General features: G+C 36.0%; 1 protein-coding gene and 1 long non-coding RNA gene across 6 annotated transcripts in view; both read right to left on the reverse strand.

Annotated features, from left to right (window-relative positions):
* LOC117782902 (potassium channel subfamily T member 2) overlaps window positions 1–22,725 on the reverse strand; it is a 108,595-nt gene that overhangs the window by 17,700 nt on the left and 68,170 nt on the right. For 3 of the 5 annotated variants that reach the window (XM_034620001.1, XM_034619999.1, XM_034620000.1), the window contains exons 2-13: window positions 9,183–9,262; window positions 8,255–8,354; window positions 7,984–8,182; window positions 7,725–7,799; window positions 7,583–7,666; window positions 7,421–7,515; window positions 7,162–7,345; window positions 5,688–5,951; window positions 5,405–5,583; window positions 5,043–5,183; window positions 3,654–3,803; window positions 3,090–3,355 (exon numbers count right to left, since the gene is read on the reverse strand). In XM_034620001.1, the coding sequence (XP_034475892.1) occupies window positions 3,090–3,355; window positions 3,654–3,803; window positions 5,043–5,183; window positions 5,405–5,583; window positions 5,688–5,951; window positions 7,162–7,345; window positions 7,421–7,515; window positions 7,583–7,666; window positions 7,725–7,799; window positions 7,984–8,182; window positions 8,255–8,354; window positions 9,183–9,262 (1,817 nt within the window). Of the gene's footprint in view, window positions 1–1,545; window positions 1,885–3,089; window positions 3,356–3,653; window positions 3,804–5,042; window positions 5,184–5,404; window positions 5,584–5,687; window positions 5,952–7,161; window positions 7,346–7,420; window positions 7,516–7,582; window positions 7,667–7,724; window positions 7,800–7,983; window positions 8,183–8,254; window positions 8,355–9,182; window positions 9,263–13,560; window positions 13,653–22,725 lie in introns of those variants that run through there. The other 2 variants (XM_034619998.1, XM_034620002.1) reach the window with 2 other exon arrangements.
* Window positions 13,748–21,235, reverse strand: LOC117782909. Its single transcript, XR_004617340.1, has 2 exons — window positions 21,137–21,235; window positions 13,748–13,854 (listed from the first exon to the last, which is right to left on the reverse strand). It is a non-coding gene; the product is annotated as an uncharacterized LOC117782909 (long non-coding RNA).

Here is a 22,725-nt window from a genome sequence, read left to right on the forward strand (position 1 = left end):
AATTTAAGAGAAGCATGTTAAGTATTTCAAGTTGACAAAATGAGAAATTATAGTATTTTATCAGTGTAGACACTTAAAGTTAAAGCATTTAGCTTAAAGCTTTTATGTGCTTTCAAAACTGTTTGTATTAAATGCAAGATTAATCTGTAGGTAAACCCTGAGGTGATTTCTAAGTGAGTAAACTATTTTAAAAAAATGCAAATATTGTAAACTGTTAATTAACCACCTTTAATTGTCAAAGAGGTAGTTTTAAATATGAGCTTTAAAGCTTTTATACTTGACTACAATTTATAATTTTGAAAAAGTGAGCCAACCAAATTAATTTGAGAAGTTCATCATTAAATATTATGTAATTAAGACTCAGGTAGTCAAGCTTTAAGCTGCAAGTGATCTTAATTGTTAAAGCTTGCCATTAAAAGATTACTAGTTAAGCTTTAAATGAGCTTTCGCTTTATTTTAGATCCAATATCGAGTTGCAATTTATAAGCAAGTCTCATTTGAGTTTTGGTGTTGCAACTTTTCGCCAAAATATAAGTTTTCAGTTAACGTTGGTTACTGCTCGAAGTTCTGGAACTGAACTTAATTACGCTTGTTCATCCATCAAACAGAAGCGAAAGCGAAAACAAAAGTTGACTTTTCTAATGACTTTGGCTCATTTGTCGTTGCTTGTTTCGCTTGAATTATACTTATACAAATAGCGACAGCAACTAAATACACATTTTCAGCAATACTTTCCTTTTTTTGTTTGTTGGTTGTGGCACGCAACAGTTACTACTTAGTTGCTGGTGGCAAGTACAACACTGCGTATACTCAATGTGGTTAAGTGAGGCAACAAATTGTTGCGTGCACGGTGCGTATAATTTACAATTGACAGGGGACAGCGGACAGCGGATAGGGGGAAAACAACACGTCAAGAGAGCAATAACTACCGTCAATAAAGGTGCACAGACAACAACAACAAAACGGAAAGAAAACAACAATGGCGAAAATAGAAAGTAGAGAACGTGGGTGCAATATGAGAACATGCGATAGAAATGTAACAACAAGTGCAAAAGCAAAATGAAGCAAAGACAAAAATAGCATCGCGGAAGTAACCAAAGAAATTTGCTCGGGCGGATGTGTGTGTGTTGACAATGTGTGTGTACTGACAAGGTGTGTGTGTGTGTGTGTGTGTGTGACTTTACGCTAATGGCTTGCGAACAGCGGAAATGGATTCAGGGTAGATTTTTTTTGGGCTAGAGGCATTTACAGGCGCAAAACTAAACACAGAGAGAAAGAGAGAGAGAGAGAGGCAGAATTGGAGCTAGAGCAAGAAAGAGAGCGGAATATAAATAGAGATAGAGCATGTGTGTCAGTATGTGTGTGTGTGTGTGTGTGTAATGTTTTAAAGACATGAGTGTTTCTTGAGTATTTTAAAAAAGGGTGATTATATTTTTGTTTTGCTTCATTTTTGTTAAAAACATCTTTTGATTTCATTCCTTTGAGGGGGATTTTTATTTGTAGTTGCTTGACGTTTGAGGGGGGGATTCTTGGAGTCACACTCACGCACAAATAGTGTTGTATAGTCACTGTCACATGTTTGTTGTTGTAGTTGCAGTTGTTGCATTTGCGGATACGGATACGGTTGCAGTTGCGGATACGGATACGGTTGCAAGTGTTGCCTCTCGGTTTGGGGCGTGCCGGCGCCAGAGTCATAACTGGGACTGTGGGGCACACGAACACAAACAGACGGCACTGGTGCAATTGCGGTTGTTGCTGTTGTTGCTGTTGTTGTTGATGCTGATAATAATGTTGATGATGTGAGAGTCGTGCTAATTGTTGTTGTTGATGTTACTGGTGTTGTTGCTTGTGTTGTTGTTGATGTTGTTGCTGTTGTTGTATTGGCTACACATACATTATACGATATGACATTATATATATTTATAAATATATACTGCATGTGCAAGTGGGTGTGTGTGTGGGGTATATCTGTGTGAATGTGTAGGGTTGTGTAACGTTTTTATTATTTTTTCTATGCATTCGTCAGTCAAATGTTGCAACACTTGGCCAGCAAAATTGGTTTTAACTGAGTTTTCTGACTTTGCTCTAGCTAATTCTAAATATTTTTGAGACTATTGCTTGGATATTTTTTTATCGGTTTTCATTATTTAATTATTTTCATTAAACAAATGTTCTAGTAAATTATTAAAAAATTAAAAACTTAAGCCACGTCCAATTATTAATATATAATATAATATAATAAAAATAAGTATTATATCATACTTTAAAATTACACATTAGTTTTTATTAATCAAAAATAATTTATATTTAAAAATATATAATATTGTCTATTCATAAATTTTATTGTCAGGAAATGGCTTTAATATCTTATATATCTGCATCTGGCTATAATATATCAGGAATGGAGTAAGTATCTGTTTTTGTAACTAATAACAACAGAAAATATAAATAAATGTTGAGTAAAACTCAACAGGCAATTTAAGTAAATAATTGTTAATAATTATAAAAAAAGTTAGATAAGTTCAGAGAAACACAGAGCGAGAGAGAAAGAGAGAGTGGAGCCAGAAAATTGTACAAACATAACAAAAGCTGTGTTTTCAGTTAATTTATTTGATTTAGTCTGTTTTATTTAAAAAGGTTGCTTTGAGACGAGCTTCAGCACAAGATAATTAACTAATGAAAAAAATAATAATGAAACGGCAACTTTCAAGACGAGATTAATAATATCAATTAGAGACGGGCACGCGCACACACATTGAAAGCGTTTTTTTTGTTAAATATATTTTCCAGACAAATTGAGAACCGCAACGAGATTAAATTAAAAAAGAAAAATAACGAAACGAAGAGACAGATACAACTTTTTTTTGCTTATATATATATCGGATCAGAACGCAGCCTCAAAAAATGAAAATGAAGAGCAAAAAACTTGTTGCTAAATAAAATAATGTTCACATTTTGCACAAGAGACCATTCAACATTCAAACTCATTCATCCAATCGTGTTGTTGCTCTGTAGTTTGTAATTTTATTTGATGACACACACACACACACACACACGCAGGCACACACATATACAGTCATTGTACCCACCAGTTGCTGCATGAGTGTGTGAGGATCCAGGACCGCCTCCGATGCCGCCGCTGCCTGTGGCGCCTCCATCCTTGCCAGTTGCCGATGTATCCGTAGTTTGATTTTGATTAACGACAAATGCCGAATTCTCCTCCTTGGTAATGCTCATATAATAGCACGTGTCATCCTTTTTCATAATGTGCCTGGGTCCTGGATTTAGTAGTATGGTGTCCTCATAGAATTCCGGCAGTTCTGCCGGACGTACGCCCACCAAAGCAACACCATACCTATTATTGTTGTTGTTGTATAAATAAATAAATATGAAAATATGAAAATGTAAAGCAATTTTGGCATTTTACATAAATTTGTATTTGAATGGGCGACTGGCGTCTAAATAAATAAATATGAAAGACGCAAGTTTTTGTTGGCATTCACTTATTTATGCCCATCCAACCATCGAACACTCATACTTATACTTATTCGTAGTTTGCATTCAAACGTCGGGCTATTCATTCATTCATTCACACAGAGGACATGTCTGTTAACTATTAACCAAAAAGCGTATTCGAGTGTTCCTTCACTTACTTGCGATGCGAATGAAAACTGGCATAGGTAAAACTTTTACCCTCGTACTCCCCGAAGAAGCGGCTGTCTCCGAGCACAATATGATAAATCTCATTGCCCGAACATTTGCCATAGAGACGATGCCATTCCTCTGGCGATTGTTGGCCTTCCCTGTGCGGAGCAAGAGATGAAAGTTAAGTAAATATTTCCACTCCAAGGTAAATTAAGTTTCAAGTTTTAATTGTTCAGATTTTTGCCCGCCAGCCACAAAAATTTAAAACGCTCAAATGCGTCGTCAAACGGCGTATTCCTTTTATTCACTCGCCTTTCCTTTCTTCCGCCCCCAACCATCTTTTAATTACTAATTAGAATTCTTTACTCCACTAATGCGTCAAGTTTTACGCGGCGTATGATTAATCTGGCTTGCGTGTTGCTTGCCACAGTGAAAACACGGCCTCAAATTAAAGCCGCAAAAGCGCGTTATCATGCGCATTTTATTTGTATATATTTTTTATTCTTTTATTTTTAATTTGAGCACTCGACGACAAATGAAATTAGCATTAAACACAATTTGATGTCAGAAACATTTGCGCATTAAATTTAATTAAAACTCTCGCACTTCATAATGACGCGACGTCCTTTACATTTCATTCGTCCTTTTGACACAGGTGTGTCGTAGTTTGAACACCCTAATGTTCTTGTTAAGCGATTCTAATGTAACTTAAGGGCTTTTCGAGAATCATTTGGCATAAGGTTAAGCCTGCTATCTTTTAATATAAAAGGTTACGGCATAACAAAATATCCATTCAAATTTAATTATCCAACTAGGTTGTATTTGGAAGGTATTAGTCACACGAATTCACGACTGGGCTAATTATTTAGATGGCATTTCCTTTATAAAAAAATGTTGTAAATTGTTGTACAAAAAAGGGAATTAAATCTCCCCAACTTAATATATTCCAATAATTTAAAATGTATTTTTTCCATAGCGCTTTTAAAGCACAATAAAGCTACTGGGTAAGCTTTAAGCTTGATGACAATAATAATAAAATTTTTGACTTAATTCCAAGTAACTTAATGCAAATGTTTTTTTAAAGAAATTAAATATTTAAAAGGTCTTTGGTTGTCGTCTATAATTGTGCTGTTGATGTAGTTATTCCGACTATCTTAACGTGAGTACCCGCTAAGTAATAAATACACTGTGAATGGCATAGCAAAGTGGACAACAGTTGACACCGTCAACTGTTTGCGGTGAACTGTGACACATCCTTGCGACAACTTTGCTGACGCATGTGAGTTAAATGTTTTATTTGTTTTTCCATTTGGTTTTTTTTTCTTGTTTATTTTTTTTTTTTTTGGTTTGGCAGGCCATTAACAGTTGACCGGGCATTATAGAGTGCATATACGTACTGTCCGCGTGACGTGTGCAGGAGAAGGGTGACCAATGTGCTGGCGCCCGGACAGGTGCAATTGTTGGCCAACAAGGCGTACTTGAATTCATCCTCGCAGACCACGTGCTCGGCGAACTTCACATGCAGCTTGTGCTCCGGTCTGGCCACAGCGAATTTCCGCAGGATATGCAGTCGATGTACATATATAGATACAGAAAAATAGAGAGTTGTATATATATATATATATATATTGGTTGTGTGGCACGCACAACGCGGCCAAATAGTGAAAGAAATCCAAATCGAATTAACTGAGGCGTGACAAAGTGCTTGACACGACTCTCCAAAACGAAAACGAATACGAAAACGAAATCGAAAACTCACCGGAATATCTGAACATACTGTGGCACATTCGGTGCAAAGTCCTTGACGGCCCAGGACCTTAGTATAGTATGCTCGTCGGCTGCCGTTTTATCCGCATAGTTGCGAGCTGCCAATATGAAGCACGCTTCCGCCTCATTCATTCGCGCTCTCGCCAAATCGCCATCCTTCAAACAGGACCCCTAAAAAGAAACAAGTTCGAATGCCAAATGCCAAATGTCAATGTCAAAATCACAGCCAAACGCAGATTCAAATCAAATCACAAGTTGTCAAATATTTAACCAACCTGGATGTAGATGACGCGTTGCGCCCAAATGGGCACCTGTAATATCATACGCATCGTTGTATCCAATTCCATGGGACTAAGCAGCACCACATAGAAGTCCTGCAGCAAAGGATGTGCATAGAACTCGTTCAGAAAATCCATAATGGTATCCGCATGCAACGTTGTCGAGCACACAACCACATGCTTCTCGCTCTGTGCCCGATGTGAGGAATAGCTTCCCCCCAGTTTCTGTCTCTCCATCCATGTGAAGGCCAATTGCTCAAACTACAGAATGGAAAAGAACAATAAAAGGGAAATGTAAATATAATAATGGATAATACATTGAACTCAATTTCGAATCTAGCCTGAACTAAATATTTTTCAATCAATTTTTATTTCTGCTTGAGATCTTCAGAGAGATCTTCAAAAAATGCTAGACTCAAGAAATATTAGAAAACTTATTGTAATATTTTTTATTGAGCATTTTCTTTCTCTGAAGATCTTAAAAAAATCCTGCAACATTTAAAAAACAATTTGTAGATTAAATCATATATGCATGGTCAAGAAAAACATTTTGTTGGATTCCGTTGAGTCTAGCTGAAAACATTCTTAAGCTTAAACCAATTTAAATTTGATAAATAACAGCTCTGAACGAATGCAATTTATCTAAACTAAATCGAAACTTGTATGGAAATAGTTTTGCTGCTTGCAGTTTGCTTTTTCTTAAATCAATTTTCTGTTGAAAAATCATCAGAAAATGTATTGACATACATTGTCAAACTCAATATTCATTGAAGTATTGATGGGACTGCACATTGACAGCATTTTGTTGAGCTCGATTGCAATTTGGACTGCAGCATTAATAATTTCAATTAAATTTAAGTGCTTTGCTTCCGTTAACATACACACACACACGCACACACACACGCACACACACACAAAAATAACAATTTGACTACAATGTTGCTGCCTGTACTTGCTATTGTTGTTATTGTGCTTGTTGTTGTTATGGATGGTCATAAATTTATGGTACGCGACGCGTACATTGACATGCAGCTAGAAGCGCCTGCAGCCCCAAAAAGTATGCTACGAAAAAGTCGCAAAAAGTGTTTGATTGATGCTTTTGTTTGGTTAACAGCAGCCATGTTGGCTATAGAACTTTGAGCTGTTCCGACTGTTGTTATTGCTGCTGCTACCGAGTGTACTAACAATTGCTCGTTAATTGTCGATGCTAGACAAGCTGACCATGACTCATATTTATACAGATTGATGACCAGAAGTTGTCCCAGTCGAAGCTGCTATCGTCGTCTCATCTGTTAATAGCCAAATTGATTGATGGACATGAAACGTGGCAGCTAAGCAGCTTAAAGTTGTGTTTATCTATTTCGACTTGAACACAAATGTTCTTTAGCCAGATAAGACTGTAGTCATAACGCTGATCAGTCTAAAGGCATGTAACTCTGAGTCCATCGAGGCATTAAATGCATTCACTCACCTGCGTGGGCAGCACAATCAACGCCACACAAATCATGATGACCATATACAACTGGGATGGCCAAATATCTGGAACTAAATCGCCGTAACCAACCGTGGAGAAGGTCACGACCACGTAATAGGTGCTCTGAAAAAGATTCAAATGACGATGCCCAGCGCGCTGAAAATGCTGAATGCCGCAAACACTAAAAGAGCGAGATAACGAGTAAAAGAGACGGTTACATTTAGCTATAAATAGACTGTATTGAGTCGTCGCTTACCTGGTAAAAACGAGACATAACAACGTTGCCGACAAAATTGTCAACTGTTGTGACAAAGCCGATTGAGATTTTTGCATCGCACGATGCAAATCGTTCTACAAAAAAAATATCAAAATTCAATTTTAAAATAAAGTTTAATTTAACACATTTATAGACACTTACAAACATGTTTTCCAGCGAACGTTTGGCCAGCCAACAGTTCAGGAAAATTGGTATGAAAAGATTGCGCAGTGGCGGATGCACAATCTACAGGATAAATAACCATTAATTTGGATTATTTTAACTCGCATTTAGCTGTACTTACCGTTAGTGCAAAGGGTATTGTCGTTACTAATTCTAGTATAAAGTGAAATGAGAGTATTTGCTGCCATATGTTGCCCTGTGAAGGAGAAATTTGAAAAATAAGTTGAAGAACAAGAAATTAAATACAAATCTTAATAGTTTAAATAATTTTAATATTAAAAATACAACTATAACTAGCTAGACTAATTTAATAAATTTTCTATAAATATTAAAAATTACTGGGTATCTGCAAGTCAAGCATTATCAGTCAGCCATCTTACCTTATAACCTAGATATGTTAGAACCAAAGATTGAGTTAATGACACCATGGCCAGCAGTAGTTGTAGCACCCAGAGCACTGTGGGACGATTGACCCAAAGTATTGCATCCCAGTTAATGATTGGATGCTCCCGAAAATCCTCCTCCGTTAGCTTGGCAGAGATGATAAACTCTGTCTTATTGGCCACTTCGCAGCCATAGCTATGAGGGGAGAAAGTTATGGAAATTGAGAGTGACTGTAATAGACTAAGTTGTAGTTGGCATTTAGCTTACCATGTTATAAATGTTGGATTTTTATCCAATATCACACGTATTATGTAGAGAACACACGACAGTAACTTAAGGAATAAATCGGCAATTCGTATGCGTAAGCCTTGAACGAGAAAGTAGCACAACAAATTTGGGTCAAATAACTAAATTATATTCATGGTCATTTCCCTTTCACCAAAGGTCTCTTGGCCTGTTACTAACTAACTGAACCTGACTATGTTTATCTATTTACCTGTCTACCTATGCTTATCCCCATTGCTCATGCTTATCAACCCTCTGTCTATTTACCCGCACAATTATTTCCTGTCCTGTTCAAATCAATATTTACTCAAGTATATTGCGTCTGCTTTGTAATGTCATTCGCATTCTTCTAGTTGTTCTTACACCTGTTTTTCCAATTGATTCAATTGTTGTTATTGTTGTGGACAGCCAAACAAAACTTTAATCGGGTTGTTATTGGTTTGTTATACACGTACAAGCGCAAGTCCAAACAAACTTGGGTCAATCTCTGTCTCTGTCGGGTTTGTTCAACCTGTGGACAATTCAATTATCTGCTTGTAATTAAGTTCAATAATTGTACAGTCAAACTTGTCTCTAATGAAACTATTTATTTTATTGAATTAGAAATGTTTCGTCTTAGAGAAAATGGTCGGATGCTCTTTTTATAGAGAATTTTCTCTAAGAGAAGTTGTAGAAATGCTCGTCCAGTAAAATTCTTCATATAAATATTTTTAATAAAGTTAAATAAAGTTTTCTAAAAAGAACTTCCTTCTACAGATGTTTTCAATAGACAAATTCTGTTTTTTTTTATAGACATATACCTTATGGAGAGTTTTAATAGAGAGAAGTACTCGAGTCGTATGGTTGGTCAATTGATAAGAATACAATATTATACATTTAAATACTTGAATTTCAATAATTGAATACTTACTTGAACGCTGATTCTTAATGAAATAGAGTTGCAGTCTTTCTTTGAATGTGTTTTCATTCACATAGTACTCCACACGCACTCTGCAAAAAGACAAAAGACAAAATGGTATTATAAGTAGGCATAAATGTAATTCAATAGCAAAGGCATCGCAAAAGCCTCTTACACAATGTACGAGGTATGTAAATATAAATTGATGCATTGTAAAAATGCTTTTCCATTGATTGAACAGCGATAAAATGGCACTCGAATTGACGCTTCTCTTCTGCACATGACAATTGATGTGCTTACTTATCGCATTATATGGAGCATAAAACGACAGCCAGGTTGCCATTGGCAGCTGCAACAGTGCCTCACACTTATACTCTTACAGTGGCATTTCTAATGCGGAGTTGCGTGCAACGAGGCAAAGTACATATTAAAATGTCAGTCCTCGTTGAGTGTACGTGTGTTTGCCGCTTGCAGCATGTGGCAGCTGATGAAGAGCATGCCCAAGATGTGCAACTTTCTGCTGGAAAACCAAACAATGACACTTGCTTGAAATTCAGCCTTAAATGTGAGACTAATCCACAAAAATGCAAGTTGACTCCGAAAAGCATTTAGAACTGTGTCAGTTAACTTTAAACAGCTGCTTTAACATGTTTTTTTGTTTAGAAAACTCTCTCTCTATGGTCTTAAAATACCTTCAAATGCATAATTTAAGCAATTAAAGGATAAGCTGATTATGCTAAAGCTGAAAACTTCCACAATGAATTTAACCCATTATCATTTCCGTGTAAAAGAAGCTCTCACATTTTATATTTCACAAGAACTGCTTATCCTTGTTTCTTGCTGTTCCATAGTTCTTTCTTTATTTATTGGCCCCATCTGTTGTGAAAGTAATTTAAAAATTGAGTGTGCAACGTGGCGTATGAGTAACGAAATAAAAATGTTTTATCCAGCAATTGCATTGCAGCTGACAAGTTGAAGGCTAAATGCACTGAAAAAACACAGACAAACCGCAAAACAAGTATACGACTATATACGTGTATTCTTAAGTTTATTCAAGTTGATCATGTACGAGAGTTTACGAGTATTTGACCATAACTCAAATGTGTTTCGAGTGCTCAGCAAAGACAAAAAGGGCATTTAAGCTGACTAAAAACACTTGACTGCCCCTGACAGGATTTGATTGTCTGTCTCGAGTTGTACGAGTAACTCAAGTAATTAAAGGTGACGCATTTGCCGAACCCGACTGGAGACAAAAGAGCATTCAATTTGGCACCTTGGACCTTTGTGTTGTTTGTCTCGTGGCTATTAACGTTGAGAACTAGACAAACAACTGCTGAGTTCTCTGTGAATATTCATGTCAAGGTTAATGTACGCACAGATAAAACGCGGGTCAGTCAGCTTTGTACGGCGTATGCCGGAATAAATGACACCCGTGGGTAGCATTGTGGCAAGTGCAAGTGTCATGTCGCAAATGGCGAAGTGGCAATGACTGCAATGCGTGGTAAAATTAACAGTTCGCTCGCAAGTGACCAATCAGTTATGGCACAGCAATTGGAGCAACCAACAACCGCAACGTGCCACTGCATACAATCAACTCTGACCTCCCGTTTGATGCGAAGCCAGACGGAAATTCGCTGATACTTTTTGCGTTCATTTTTTGGGTTCATGCCACTCGGCCATTGAACGCGGCATAATAATTTGCAGCTGGTTATAAATTTGGGTTCTACTCGTGGCAACTTGCAACACTTAGAACAGAACAAAGTGCCAATCAAAGGGCAACAAGCTGATCCCAGCTGACAACACATGCAATGTGGCATCTTAAGCATTTGTTGCTGCCACCCTCTGGGGCACAAACAATGCCAAAGTTCAGCAAACAGCAGTTGAACCCAAGGCATCTTTTGATGTTGCCCGCAGCTTTAATTCTGGCAACTAATCAAAGTGTGAGCATCGAATTTGCTATGGTGCAACGACACTGGGCTTAAACACTTGATTATGATTTGTCGGAAAAGCAAAGTCATAAATGACTTAAGAGACCAAAACAGAGAGAAAACTTGCGGGTTTTTAGAGAAAGTTTATCGTTCTTCTATCTTAAACGGAAGCTTATTTAAAGGTTAAAAGTCAACAGAAGGCAAGCATATAATTTCTACAGTGCGATGACATTGAGCTTAAACACTTGATTATGATTTGTGAAAAGAGAAAGACAGGGAGACTTTAAGGAGAGATGTTAATGTTGAACTCACTTCAAGTTAAACCTTCCTTAAAGAGCTGTTTACTGATAAAGTTTTTTATTTGGCGCTTAATTGATTAAGTTTCAGTGACTTTCATAAAAAAAATACACTTGTAGATTCTTATGCTTTTCTTTTACCCAAAGTGAGTTTGCTTTTCCAAGCATTCGAAAACTTTTAAAAACTATTCATGAAGCGAATTTTATATTCCCATGAGATTAAACTAACAAATATACAAGAAAAAAGTTATAAAAAAATATAACATTTATTTATTTAAAAGACGCAATCAGTTTCATTGAGGCATAAAGTATATTTCCAATATTTATATAAATGTTTTTAATAAAATTCACATTCAATTTTTGTATAAACCATGCTTATATTGGTTTTCAATATCCAACTCTTTTGATGGTAGGCAACTCGATGCAAATGTTTGCACAAGCTTTTAAGAATAATTGAGTAAACCTAACTTTGTTGCTGCTAAAGTTGCTGCAAAAGTTGTGGCAAAAACGATATGTGTAGAATTTATGATTGCCCACAGTGCTTATGCGTAATGTGAGCCAGACACAAATTGAAACTCATCTAAATGATTGCATCGCACTTGTTTGCCTCATCAAGTGTTTGTGCAAATTGTGCCCAAAATGTGTAATTTAGGCCCTGTGAACTTCATTTTCGACATTTTCTCATTTTTTTTGTGATTTTGTAGGCCCATTTCGAGCACTTATCGTAATGTTTGCCTTGTGGCAGAGCAAATTGCGCGTTAATGTGTTTTTGTTGTTTCATCATTTGATTACGACGGACAAATTTAATGTTGATATTGAATTTAAAGCTGAATTTATACAGGGTTGCCTTAGGGTCCTGTCCCGACTCAGTGTATCTCTTTTTGTCTCTCTATCGCTGTATTGTTTTACCTTTATTGATTTTTAAATGTGATTTTCCATTTTCAGGCATTTAGGTTAGATTGAGAGATGGTTCACATTTCTATTAGCAACAGCATCATATTTACGAGCGCACAGATTTGATTACAAAACTTGATTAAATTTCACTCAAATTGAAAAAAAAAATTGTAAAGCACATTTTCAGCTGGGGATCACAACAAGGCGCTCTATAAAATACCTGACATCACAAAGGAGCGGCTTTGGTTGTTCATCCCGCAGGCAGCACAAAAGGCCTCCGTGACATAAAGGTTCAAACATGACCTAGACATGCATCAGCTCAACCAAGTTGTGTAGCAGGAATATAGCGCTTGATGCCTCAATGGGACCAAATTCAGTTGTGAAGCATTTTTCCTGGCTATCGCAACTGGTTTATTACGTCGTCTACAACTCTTGGCCTGATTGCGATGTGATATAAGCATGGACGCTGGCGTGGATCATTAAACAGTGCTCTCCAAAAGGATATAAAACAAAAAAAATATAAAAATTATACTGAAACTGTGCTGAACTGAACTGTTTCGGTTTTTGCGTTAAGTGCTGAACGCGCAGCCATGGCCCAAAGACATTCACATTGATTGTGGCTCATAAAAAGTTAAGAGCTTTTATAGTAAAGACGCCTCGGCGAGCACATAATTACAGGCAAACTGCAGATGGAAGTCAATGGAATATTTTTAATGTGCATTACGCATTTAAATGCCAATGTGAAACTTTAAAACTGCAGAATATATGAATAAAATTTCAATTATATTGAAAGTTTTAAAAATATAGCATACTTTTCAGCACAACCAAATTAAATTGTACTCAATTAAAAAATCGTAGCATACTTCTCGGCACACCAAATTGAAAGTTTAACTGAAATGTTATTAGTTGAACTAAAAATAAACTTTTGTGCAAATTGTCACAGAGTGTTTTCTCCATTCTATCTTAACACACTATTGTCTCGCTTCCTTGCGCTCTTTGTGTTGTGTGCTTTTAGTTGGAATTTTATTAGATTTGATTGCTAATGGCAATCGAGTTATGATTGCTACTTAAATGCTTTTCTATTTTCTATCACATTTAGTTGACGCGCGCTCTGCTTTAAAATCAATAGAACAAAAATTGAATTAACTACAACGCTGCGTATACGTAATTCGATTTGCTACTCGACAGCCAACAGCTGACAGCATTTGGCATCAGTTGAAGAGAGAGAGAGAGAGAGGGGAGCGGCTCCTCTATTCTATATGCTATACATACCTGGGTATACGATCGTAGGAGTCCCATGATGATAGACAATTGTAGGACGAGTTGCGACTGTTGCCGGCCATGTTGCATAATAGATGATCCATTGGCCAGTCGTTTTCAATTAAATATCACACGCACACAATTCACACACATGCACACATACATCCAGAGTTGTATGTGTATTTATATAATTTTTTTCTCAGTTTATAACTTTTAAGCGGTTTTACGTTTAGTTACCAATTTTTGCATGTGGCCAATGAGGCTTTTAGTTTAATTGCCATTGTATGGACGGGTCGGGCGGAGGGACTATATTAAGTGCAGTTTGCTGTTATCAATATTTGATTGATGTGACTTGATGTATGCGTATTTATTATGCATATACACATACATACACACACATGCTTTTAATGAATAGTCCTAGCACTTAACGTTGTTTCAGTTGTTTAGCCAATTCTTAAATAATTGATAAGCAATCGACTTGCCTCTATGTTAGTTGCAGTCACTAAGTCTTTAAGACAGTTTTCCTGACGCTTGAAGCATCTAAAGTAATTCTTCAACTTTAATCAAAATTGATTGCTTGCCTGCAATTAATTTCTTATTTGAGCACGCAATTCAGAACGCAGCATGACGCCCACAAAGTTACACCCACAAGCACACACACACACACACACACAAGCACACACACTCATCAGATTTTTACATGAAGTGTACGTGCGTGTTTACCAACACTTGTTTGTACTTTGGCCATTTAATAAATTTATTGGCGTTACAGCCTTGAAATGTTAGCGTGAAATGGGAAAACAGCACAAACGTCAAAACCAATACCAATGACACTAGCTGCAAGTGAGACACAAAATAACAATTTAAGCTTAAAGAGCTCCAGCTTAAAAAGTAGCAGACCAGCTTTTCTATTCAAAAAAATATACATTTTAGCTGTTATGTAAATACCAATTACAGTTTTTTTGTTGTACTTATAAATATAAATAATATTTAAAATTGTTTCTTTTTGTGTCACATGTTAATTGTTCAATGAATGCTGACAATATTTGGGTCACGTACGTAAAGTGCTTAATTTGTTTAATTAATGGAGTTAACACATATTTTTAATTAGTTTTTAATGCAATTTTCAGCACGTTTTATAATGTATTTCAATAATGTTTTATAAAACTACTTGTCCCATTATTGCTAAATTATTTCTTTTAATTACCATTTAATTGATCAACGTTCAATTATGAGTTAAGTGCTCTGCTTTTAATATAAAATAAATCCTGATTAATATTTAAGTAGCTTAATTTTAGGGCAGAGGCAAGAGAATGTAATGAATGGACAAAGGTATTACAAAGTATTAAAGGTAATGAATTAAATTGTAATTTAAAATAAAATATTCAAGGATAAACAATGAGTCAGTAAAAAAGTATATGTAAATTAACAGAAAGAATAAAGTTTGTGAATATTTTAAGCTTTAAATTAAAGTATCACTTGGAATCAAATAATATTAAAACTTTTGAGCGTAGCTATGAAAATATCAATTTTTTCTATTTTTGTAGCATTGTCTTGAGGCTAAGGTTTAATAAATTGAAGATACAAGTGAATACATTGCTGTTTGTCAAATGACTTTAGTGTTAAACAGGGCACATAATGCAGACAACTTGTTGGTGGGTGGCCGGCGCCAAGATGACAATGCAAATTATTTGATTTCCCTTGATTTTTGACACTCAGCGCAACCACTAAGCGAATTTGGTGTAGCTCAAATGTCAAAGTCGAAGTCATCAGACGTGATCCACGGCACTTAGAGCTGAAACAATAGCGACTAAGTGACATATTGACAAATGACTAAAGCACTGTCAAGTCAACGCAAATCAAAAACGCAAATTCCGCAACACAGCAGACTGCTTTCAATTCGTCCATTCTGAGACACGGACCTAGACCCAGACCCAGACCCAAAGCAGATGACAAGAGTATATTGGGACATTTGTAAATGGCTAAAGCAGCGTTTTGTGGTTTGCTCAGCCATAATGGTTTTTGGCTCAGTGTTTAAGCCATACCCTGGATAGCTTTGACAGGAGAAAAGAGCAAGGAGCAAAGCTTTAATATCAACCTTATGCTGCGTCTTTTTCAATTTAAATTTCTGTCTCAAGCAGCTGCAGTTTATGGCCAAGACTTGAGTGTCCTTTTCAATTAAAAAAAAAAGATTGTAATCACTGCGCACAGTCGCCTTGAGATGTGGAGTGCAAGGACACGCATTCTATTTGCAATTGCCCAGCCTCATAAATATTTAAGTCAGCATTTTCATCAAAACAAAAACCGATAACCAACAAAACCAGTGAAACCAAAGCAAACTGAGTTGCAATTTGCATATTGTGTACACACGACTTCGAGTACATATTTCTTTGTCATTGTCAATGACTGAATAATTGATGAATTTCCTGTGATTAATTGAAGTGCTTTTTGGTTTTGATAACTCAGGCATGACACAAGCAGAGCTTTCCACCAAATACAGCTTTAATACGCACACACACACACACACATTCGTGTGACACACACCCACGCACATCACGTATACGCGCTGTGGGCTTTTATTTTATTTGGTTGTTTCAAAGTTGTCAAGTTTATTTTTGGCTAAAAATGCGGGAATTTTTCTGTTGTTGCTCAACAGAAACAAAAAAGGTAATTATAAAAAATGATATATCACTTATATTTCTCTAAGGAAGAGAAGTTGACATTCCTGGACATACTTCTAGTACCATCTACTTAACGTTGTAAATGATTTGCATTCGTCAAAGTCTACAATGCATCATTTTTGCACTAGAATCTTATCAATTATAGCACGACTTGCACTCAACAAAATTGCAGTCAAATAACATCTTAAATTGCAAAGAATCCCATTTTTTTTGTCATGTTTAACACGACGTATGAGCTATTTGTGGACTGCCTTGTACAACAGTTAATTTTAGAACTAATTTTGTCTGTGTTCGGTGCTTGGCTTACAGTTCATTAGTTCTATCGATTGGCAAACTGGGGCACATGTTGAAGCACAGACAGACAGACGGACGGACGGACAGACAGACAGATAGACAGACAGACGGACAGACGGATAAACTGACTGACAGGTGTTAAATATGTTAGTCCAAATCTATGCAAATCGTTTTAGATTTTCTACAAATTGGTGCAGAGCATTGAACTACAGTCTATTCCCCAGATTACCACAATAGATACTCCGACTGACAAAACTACAAAGCAAACAAATCAACTTGCTGGCAAGCTTTTGATTGCTGTGCATAAAATTTAAATATTTTTCCTAGATTGTTTCATTTCATTGTGTCCAGACTAAAGGGCCTTTGTTTCGCCAGCCATTTGCATTCACAGTACAGAAATATCTTAATTCAAGCGTTTTCTAAGCCGCTGACCTTTGGTTGTTGGTTGCCAGTTGTCGGTTGGCAGACGCTGAACCCGAAGAGCGCGGAAGTTCACAAAAGACGTCACAGTTCGTGAACCCGTATTTTGGTGTCTGATTTTACGTCTTTATTTCAAATAAATATGGCTTAAAAGGGAGTAACTGAAGTAGCGACATTACTTGTATACATTTATGATTGGTCAACATAGAGAAAGTAATATTTTCTCTGGATAATATAGATATTCTACATGGTAACTCATGCAAATTTCCAATATTTTAAAAAGGCTAATCAAAGACTAGCAAATTTTGTATTAAATAATATAATATTTGTTATTATATTTTTTCACAAATTACAATTACAATTGCTTGGATTTTTTTTCCACAAATTATGGTATTAGAACTTGTTTAAAGGATATCTATGAATATATAGTTAGCAAAGGGTATATAGAAGTCATGTTCTCAATACTTTCAGTTTGCTTTTCGCTTGAGCCTTGGGGTATTATGTTTTATGATTTGAGCTTTTATGGTTTGACTTTTGTTTTATGTGCAGCACATAAATTTCATATATTTACAAGCACGTATAATACACTTATAAATATATGTATATTTATTTCTTTTATTTATTTATCCTTCTATGCGTATACGTAATATTTTTACATTTGTTGCCTTTATGCTGCACATTTCGTCTTTGATGTGGTTTATTTATTGAACTGAACATCTGCATTTTGCTGTGAATTTCAAATGTACAAATTAGCATTACTAATAGCTAGAAATGGCGACAAACTCAGAATAGGAAAGAGTGAAAGTAGCAGAGTTAAAGGGAAGAAGAGAGACCAAACGACACGACACATTGGCATTTCCCACGCGCAGCTCTATAAAAGGCAACAATACTATATGACTTAGTTGGTCATGTTGCGTGTCATAGACAAAGTGAAATTCTTGGCAGGCAGCCAGTACACATACAGACAGAGAGAGAGAGAGGGGAGAGGGGAGAGTAAGGGATGTGTAGGTAGCTGACGGCACGCCTTAGCTGACAAAATGCGCAACAGTTTAAAGTAGGCGTCAACCTGCAGGGCGCGACTTTTGTCAGGCAAGCAAATACCCTGAAAACGACAACAATAAAAAAAGAAAAAAAGAAAAAAAAAGAAGCAAATAGCGAGTAAATTGTTGGCAAACATTGGACCTGGGGTAGTTAGCTTGTCCCTCGCTCTGCCCTCCTCTCCTCCCCCTCGAAGGACAACTGTTGCTGCTTAGCATACACTAGGAGTTGTATTTAATCGTGCGGAAGCAATCGATGGCCATTAAATGGGCAATTTGTAGAAATGACGTCATTATATTTATGAAACGACAGAACAGCTTAAGGCGAATGTCCTCACTCACACAAGAGGCCAAGGAGCAACAGACCCTTAAGCCCCAAAACATAAATCAATGCTGTAAACCAATGTTGGTCCAAAACCGCACGCGACCTTTTACAAAGACAAAAAAGAAAATGAACAAAGTATGTGTAAACTGCGCGAAAGGCAGAACAACAACTTCAACTCAAACTGTGGTTCAATCTGAAGTAAGCAGCGAATTTATCACTTGAGCAGCTTAATGGCACTTGGCAAAACAACAAACAGGACCGAGAACATACAAAAGCGCATTACAAAGCGTTTAGCAGGCTTTTTCATACTTTGCCTTTTCTTTTTCCTTCTCCTTTCTTTTCGTCTCTTTTGTTCTTCTCACTTTATTGCTGCTGTGCGTGTATTTCAATGTACGAGCATGTTTAAATAATACGGCCAACAATTCCCAACAAATAGCTGCAAGTGGCCACAGCGTCAACCTGTGGGCCATAACTGATTGTTTATGTGCTTGGCCAAATGAAGTCATAAGCGAATGAGCACTGAACCCATTAGACATTATACACAATGAATTGGCCCAGAGCACAGCTTCATTTGCTCTGAGATTCATCTCAATTCAGTTATTTAGACAGACAGGCTAAAATCTTTTGAGCATAAGCATATATTTATTACAAGTAAAGAAATCAACCCTTAAAATGTTTAACTCACTTTTAAAAATAGACTCTATTCTATAAGCTTTCCACCAATTTAGAGATGTTTTTAAAGTCTAATATAAAAGTTTGTTTAATTAATTACAAAGAAAATTAATTCCCTTAAAAGAGCAGTTATTGCAGAGATATTCAGAAAATATTTTAATGCATTTATTTAAGAATAATTTAAAAGATTTATTTACATAAATTCGAATAGCAAATTAAAGACTTCAAATATAATAAACAATTTTTTTTTTGCTTAGATATCTTTCTTTTTTAACGCATTTATAGCAAGTAGATAATAATAAAATTTAATTATATACAATCATTTAAAAAAAGTTTTCCTGCAATCCATTCTAATACACTTTTTGTAATCCATATTAAAGCTGTTATGGTTTTAATGTTTTTTTGTTTTTAAGTTGATCTTGTCAACTGTTGTTTAGTCGACCAAAATATATGTTAATATAAATGCGCACATATTTTAATTTTGCATAGGGTTTTTTTTTTGGTTATTTTTGTACATACAAGGCGAAAAAGCAATTGCCAATTTGCATGTGCAAAGTTCGTTTTATTGTTTTTGTTGTGTTTATCTACATGTGAAATAGGTGTGCCCCTGAGCTTGTGTGTGTGTATATTATTGCTATAAAGTGAGGTTTTGAATTATGTGTCAAATTAGCTTATTTGACATTTCAATGAGCAAATATTTGCACAAATATGAAGACGTGTAAAGTGTGTTTCACGCTTTTTGGGCAATGCTTTAAGCATTTGTCTGTGGCTGTGTGTGTGACTGTGACTGTGTGTGTGTCAGTGTGTCCTTGCCAGAAATGGCGAGCTGTCAACGCAAAAACAAAAATGGCGCTGTAAGTACACTCCCTTTCTGGCATTCCCCTTTCCCTTTCCTTTCTTTTTTGCTCTCGCATTTATTTATCTGCGCTTGTCAGTTAATTTCCGTTCAAGTAGCCATTAAAACAATCATTGCGGCGCTTAGGCGCCCACACACACACACACACACACACACACACACACACACACACACATACGCACACACACGAGCTGATATTGATGTGACAAGCGTCATTTTTATGGGTCGCCATTAACAGCTTGAGCTTGTTGTCACAGCGCAGCCATTTAATAATAATAAAATGACTGAATCCAAGTAAAATAACTCAATTACATGGTCCCGACATGAACGTGGATTGCGGTTTCGTCTGTCAACAGAGTTTTTTGGTCTGGCCTGGTTTTGTCTGGTCTAACTTGGGTCTTGTCGATTCTGATGTGGTCTGGTCGACTCTTAGCTAATTTGTGACTTCAACAAAATTCAATTATCCTTAATTTTCCTCTGCATTTCATCATTGTTGACTTGGTCTTAAAGCTAACCAAAAAAAAATCCAAATTACTTTTGGTAGCATTGGCTTATTAATATAAAAGCCAATTATGTCTGCAAGTGTGTGTATTTACCACAATCATAACTTATATGCGGCATGTGGCATGTGGCACGTGCCTGTTTTGCTGTAAGCTCTGTTGATGTTGTCTTGAAGAAGTTAAGAGTGAAGTTTCCAACTTTTAATTCAACGCTAAGTCAGTTTGTCTGACAACTCGTCGCATAACTTGAAATGACAGCCAGTTAAGAATTGGCCTAAACTGTAACTGAAACAACCAACGAACTAACTATCTAACTTAATAGGAAAGCATAAAGGTGTTTCAGTTGTTAAGGATATTTTCTTTTACAAGACTTTCACTTAACTGATTACTGAATTATTAAATAATTATTAACTTAATACCAGTTTCATAAGTTCATATAATATGTTGTGTTATTTCGTTTATTTAATAATTATTTTTTATTTTTAGAATGAGTTGAAATTTATTAATATAAAAAAATATTTAAATTACTCTCATATATATTTTATAATAAAAAATATATTTCAAACATTTTTTTTTAAATAGCTTTCATAGCATTAGTTATTATTTCTCTTAATATAAGAAATAAATTCATATTGTAGTTAAATATTAAAATTCTGATTATTAAATTATATACTTTAAATGAATTTAATTCATTTCTTTGTTAACAATATAATCCTTTAAGTCTTTAAATATTTAAATTACAAGAATTTCAGAAATTCTCTCTGGTTAATACGACATATTCACTACTAGCACTTTTTAAATACCTTTCACAACCGTTACAAACACACACACACACCTACACACTGAGAGCAACACACACACGCACAGCCAAAAATTGTATTGCTAACTGAAAACCCGCTTCGAATTTGATCAATTGTTCAAGACGAGGACGAGGTCTAGGTTTTGAATTGCTTTCGTACGCGTCGGCACAGGAATAACGACTGAGGCACGACACGAACTTGGCCCACTGACTTGGCCACGATGTCGACCAGAATTCACCACAGGCCTCTGTGTGGTGGGCTAATAACAGCTGACTGGTCGATTGGCGCCAAAAGCCGGCAAAGGTTGATGTTTATGTTTGGCCCGAATAAGAGAAGCAAACGAGTAAAAAGAGAAAACGATGGATTCTAAGAGTGAAAGCTCATTAGTTAAGAGAGACGGTTAACAGCATAAGAGAAATACAGCTGTTAGCTAAAAGCTTTGTACTTGGCTTTAATTGTTGGCAACAGTCATTAGAAATTATGCAGAATGTTGGCTTAAATATTCTGCTGCAGTTTGCAAATATAACTTAAATTATAATAATAATGAGCATTACTTGCAGATATTTTAAATGTTAAGTATACGCAGTATACGATAGAGCCGAAATTCCAAATATCAAGTATACGCAGTTTGCTAAGAAATTGTTTAAAAAAGAAAGAAGTCAGCTCGATTAGAGTATACCTCTTATTTTGTATAATCATCGATAGCCTTAACAAGTTTTTCCTTCAGGTCTCGGTGCATAAATTTTACAAATTAATCCCTATTGTGAAAAGGGCTCTATGAAGTAAGGATTTAATCAATATGGTTTCAATTTGCGGCTAGCAGCAACTATCGTTACCTGTTGTCGGCTTTATAAATGTGTGGATATTAAGCAAACTGACTTGAGCATGGGCAAACAATTTAACCTTTGCAACGACTTGACAATGCCATCAATCATTTGACCTGGCATCCGCCATCATTTTATTTTGTAGGCAATCTCACGATGTGCTTATCCCTTAACCTGAACCACAGCAACAGCAACAGCCACAGCCCAAAAGCCTACAAACTACCTCAACTCATTCAATTATCCAACCAGCAGACTTTGGATTGGTTGAATTCAGTTCAAGTTGAGTTCCTCTTTGTTTGTTTGCTGATAAAAACCCATCCAAGTTATTCCGAAACTCACTCGAGCATCTCCAGGGCAAAATCATGAAATATTTATGCGGATGTGTGAGAATAAGCCTAAAACCAACTGATTAAAATGCGGCAGTGCCGACAGCCTACCAAAAACTGCCTTATTTGTATTTCTATTTGAATTTGACGTAGACTCCATATTCCCTTTTTTTCTCTGCTCATTCTCATTTGTTAAACGGCCCGTGGGCGGGTCATTTTGAATAGCGTCGATAATCAATCATAACGAAACGTATAGAGAATCTTGTCTACAGTAAACTGTTCGAATAATTCTATTAAACTACTTTCCAATAGTTTTATCTGTAAGAGAACTATCGAAACTAATTAACACACCTCCCCAGACTTGGCATAATGCGTATGTAAATATGCATTGGCTAATTGACTTGGCCATTAGTCGCGCACGAAAAGACCAGCTTAAAGTTGA

The sequence above is a fragment of the Drosophila innubila genome (assembly GCF_004354385.1).
Source record: "Drosophila innubila isolate TH190305 chromosome 2R unlocalized genomic scaffold, UK_Dinn_1.0 1_C_2R, whole genome shotgun sequence".
NCBI lineage: Eukaryota > Metazoa > Arthropoda > Insecta > Diptera > Drosophilidae > Drosophila > Drosophila innubila.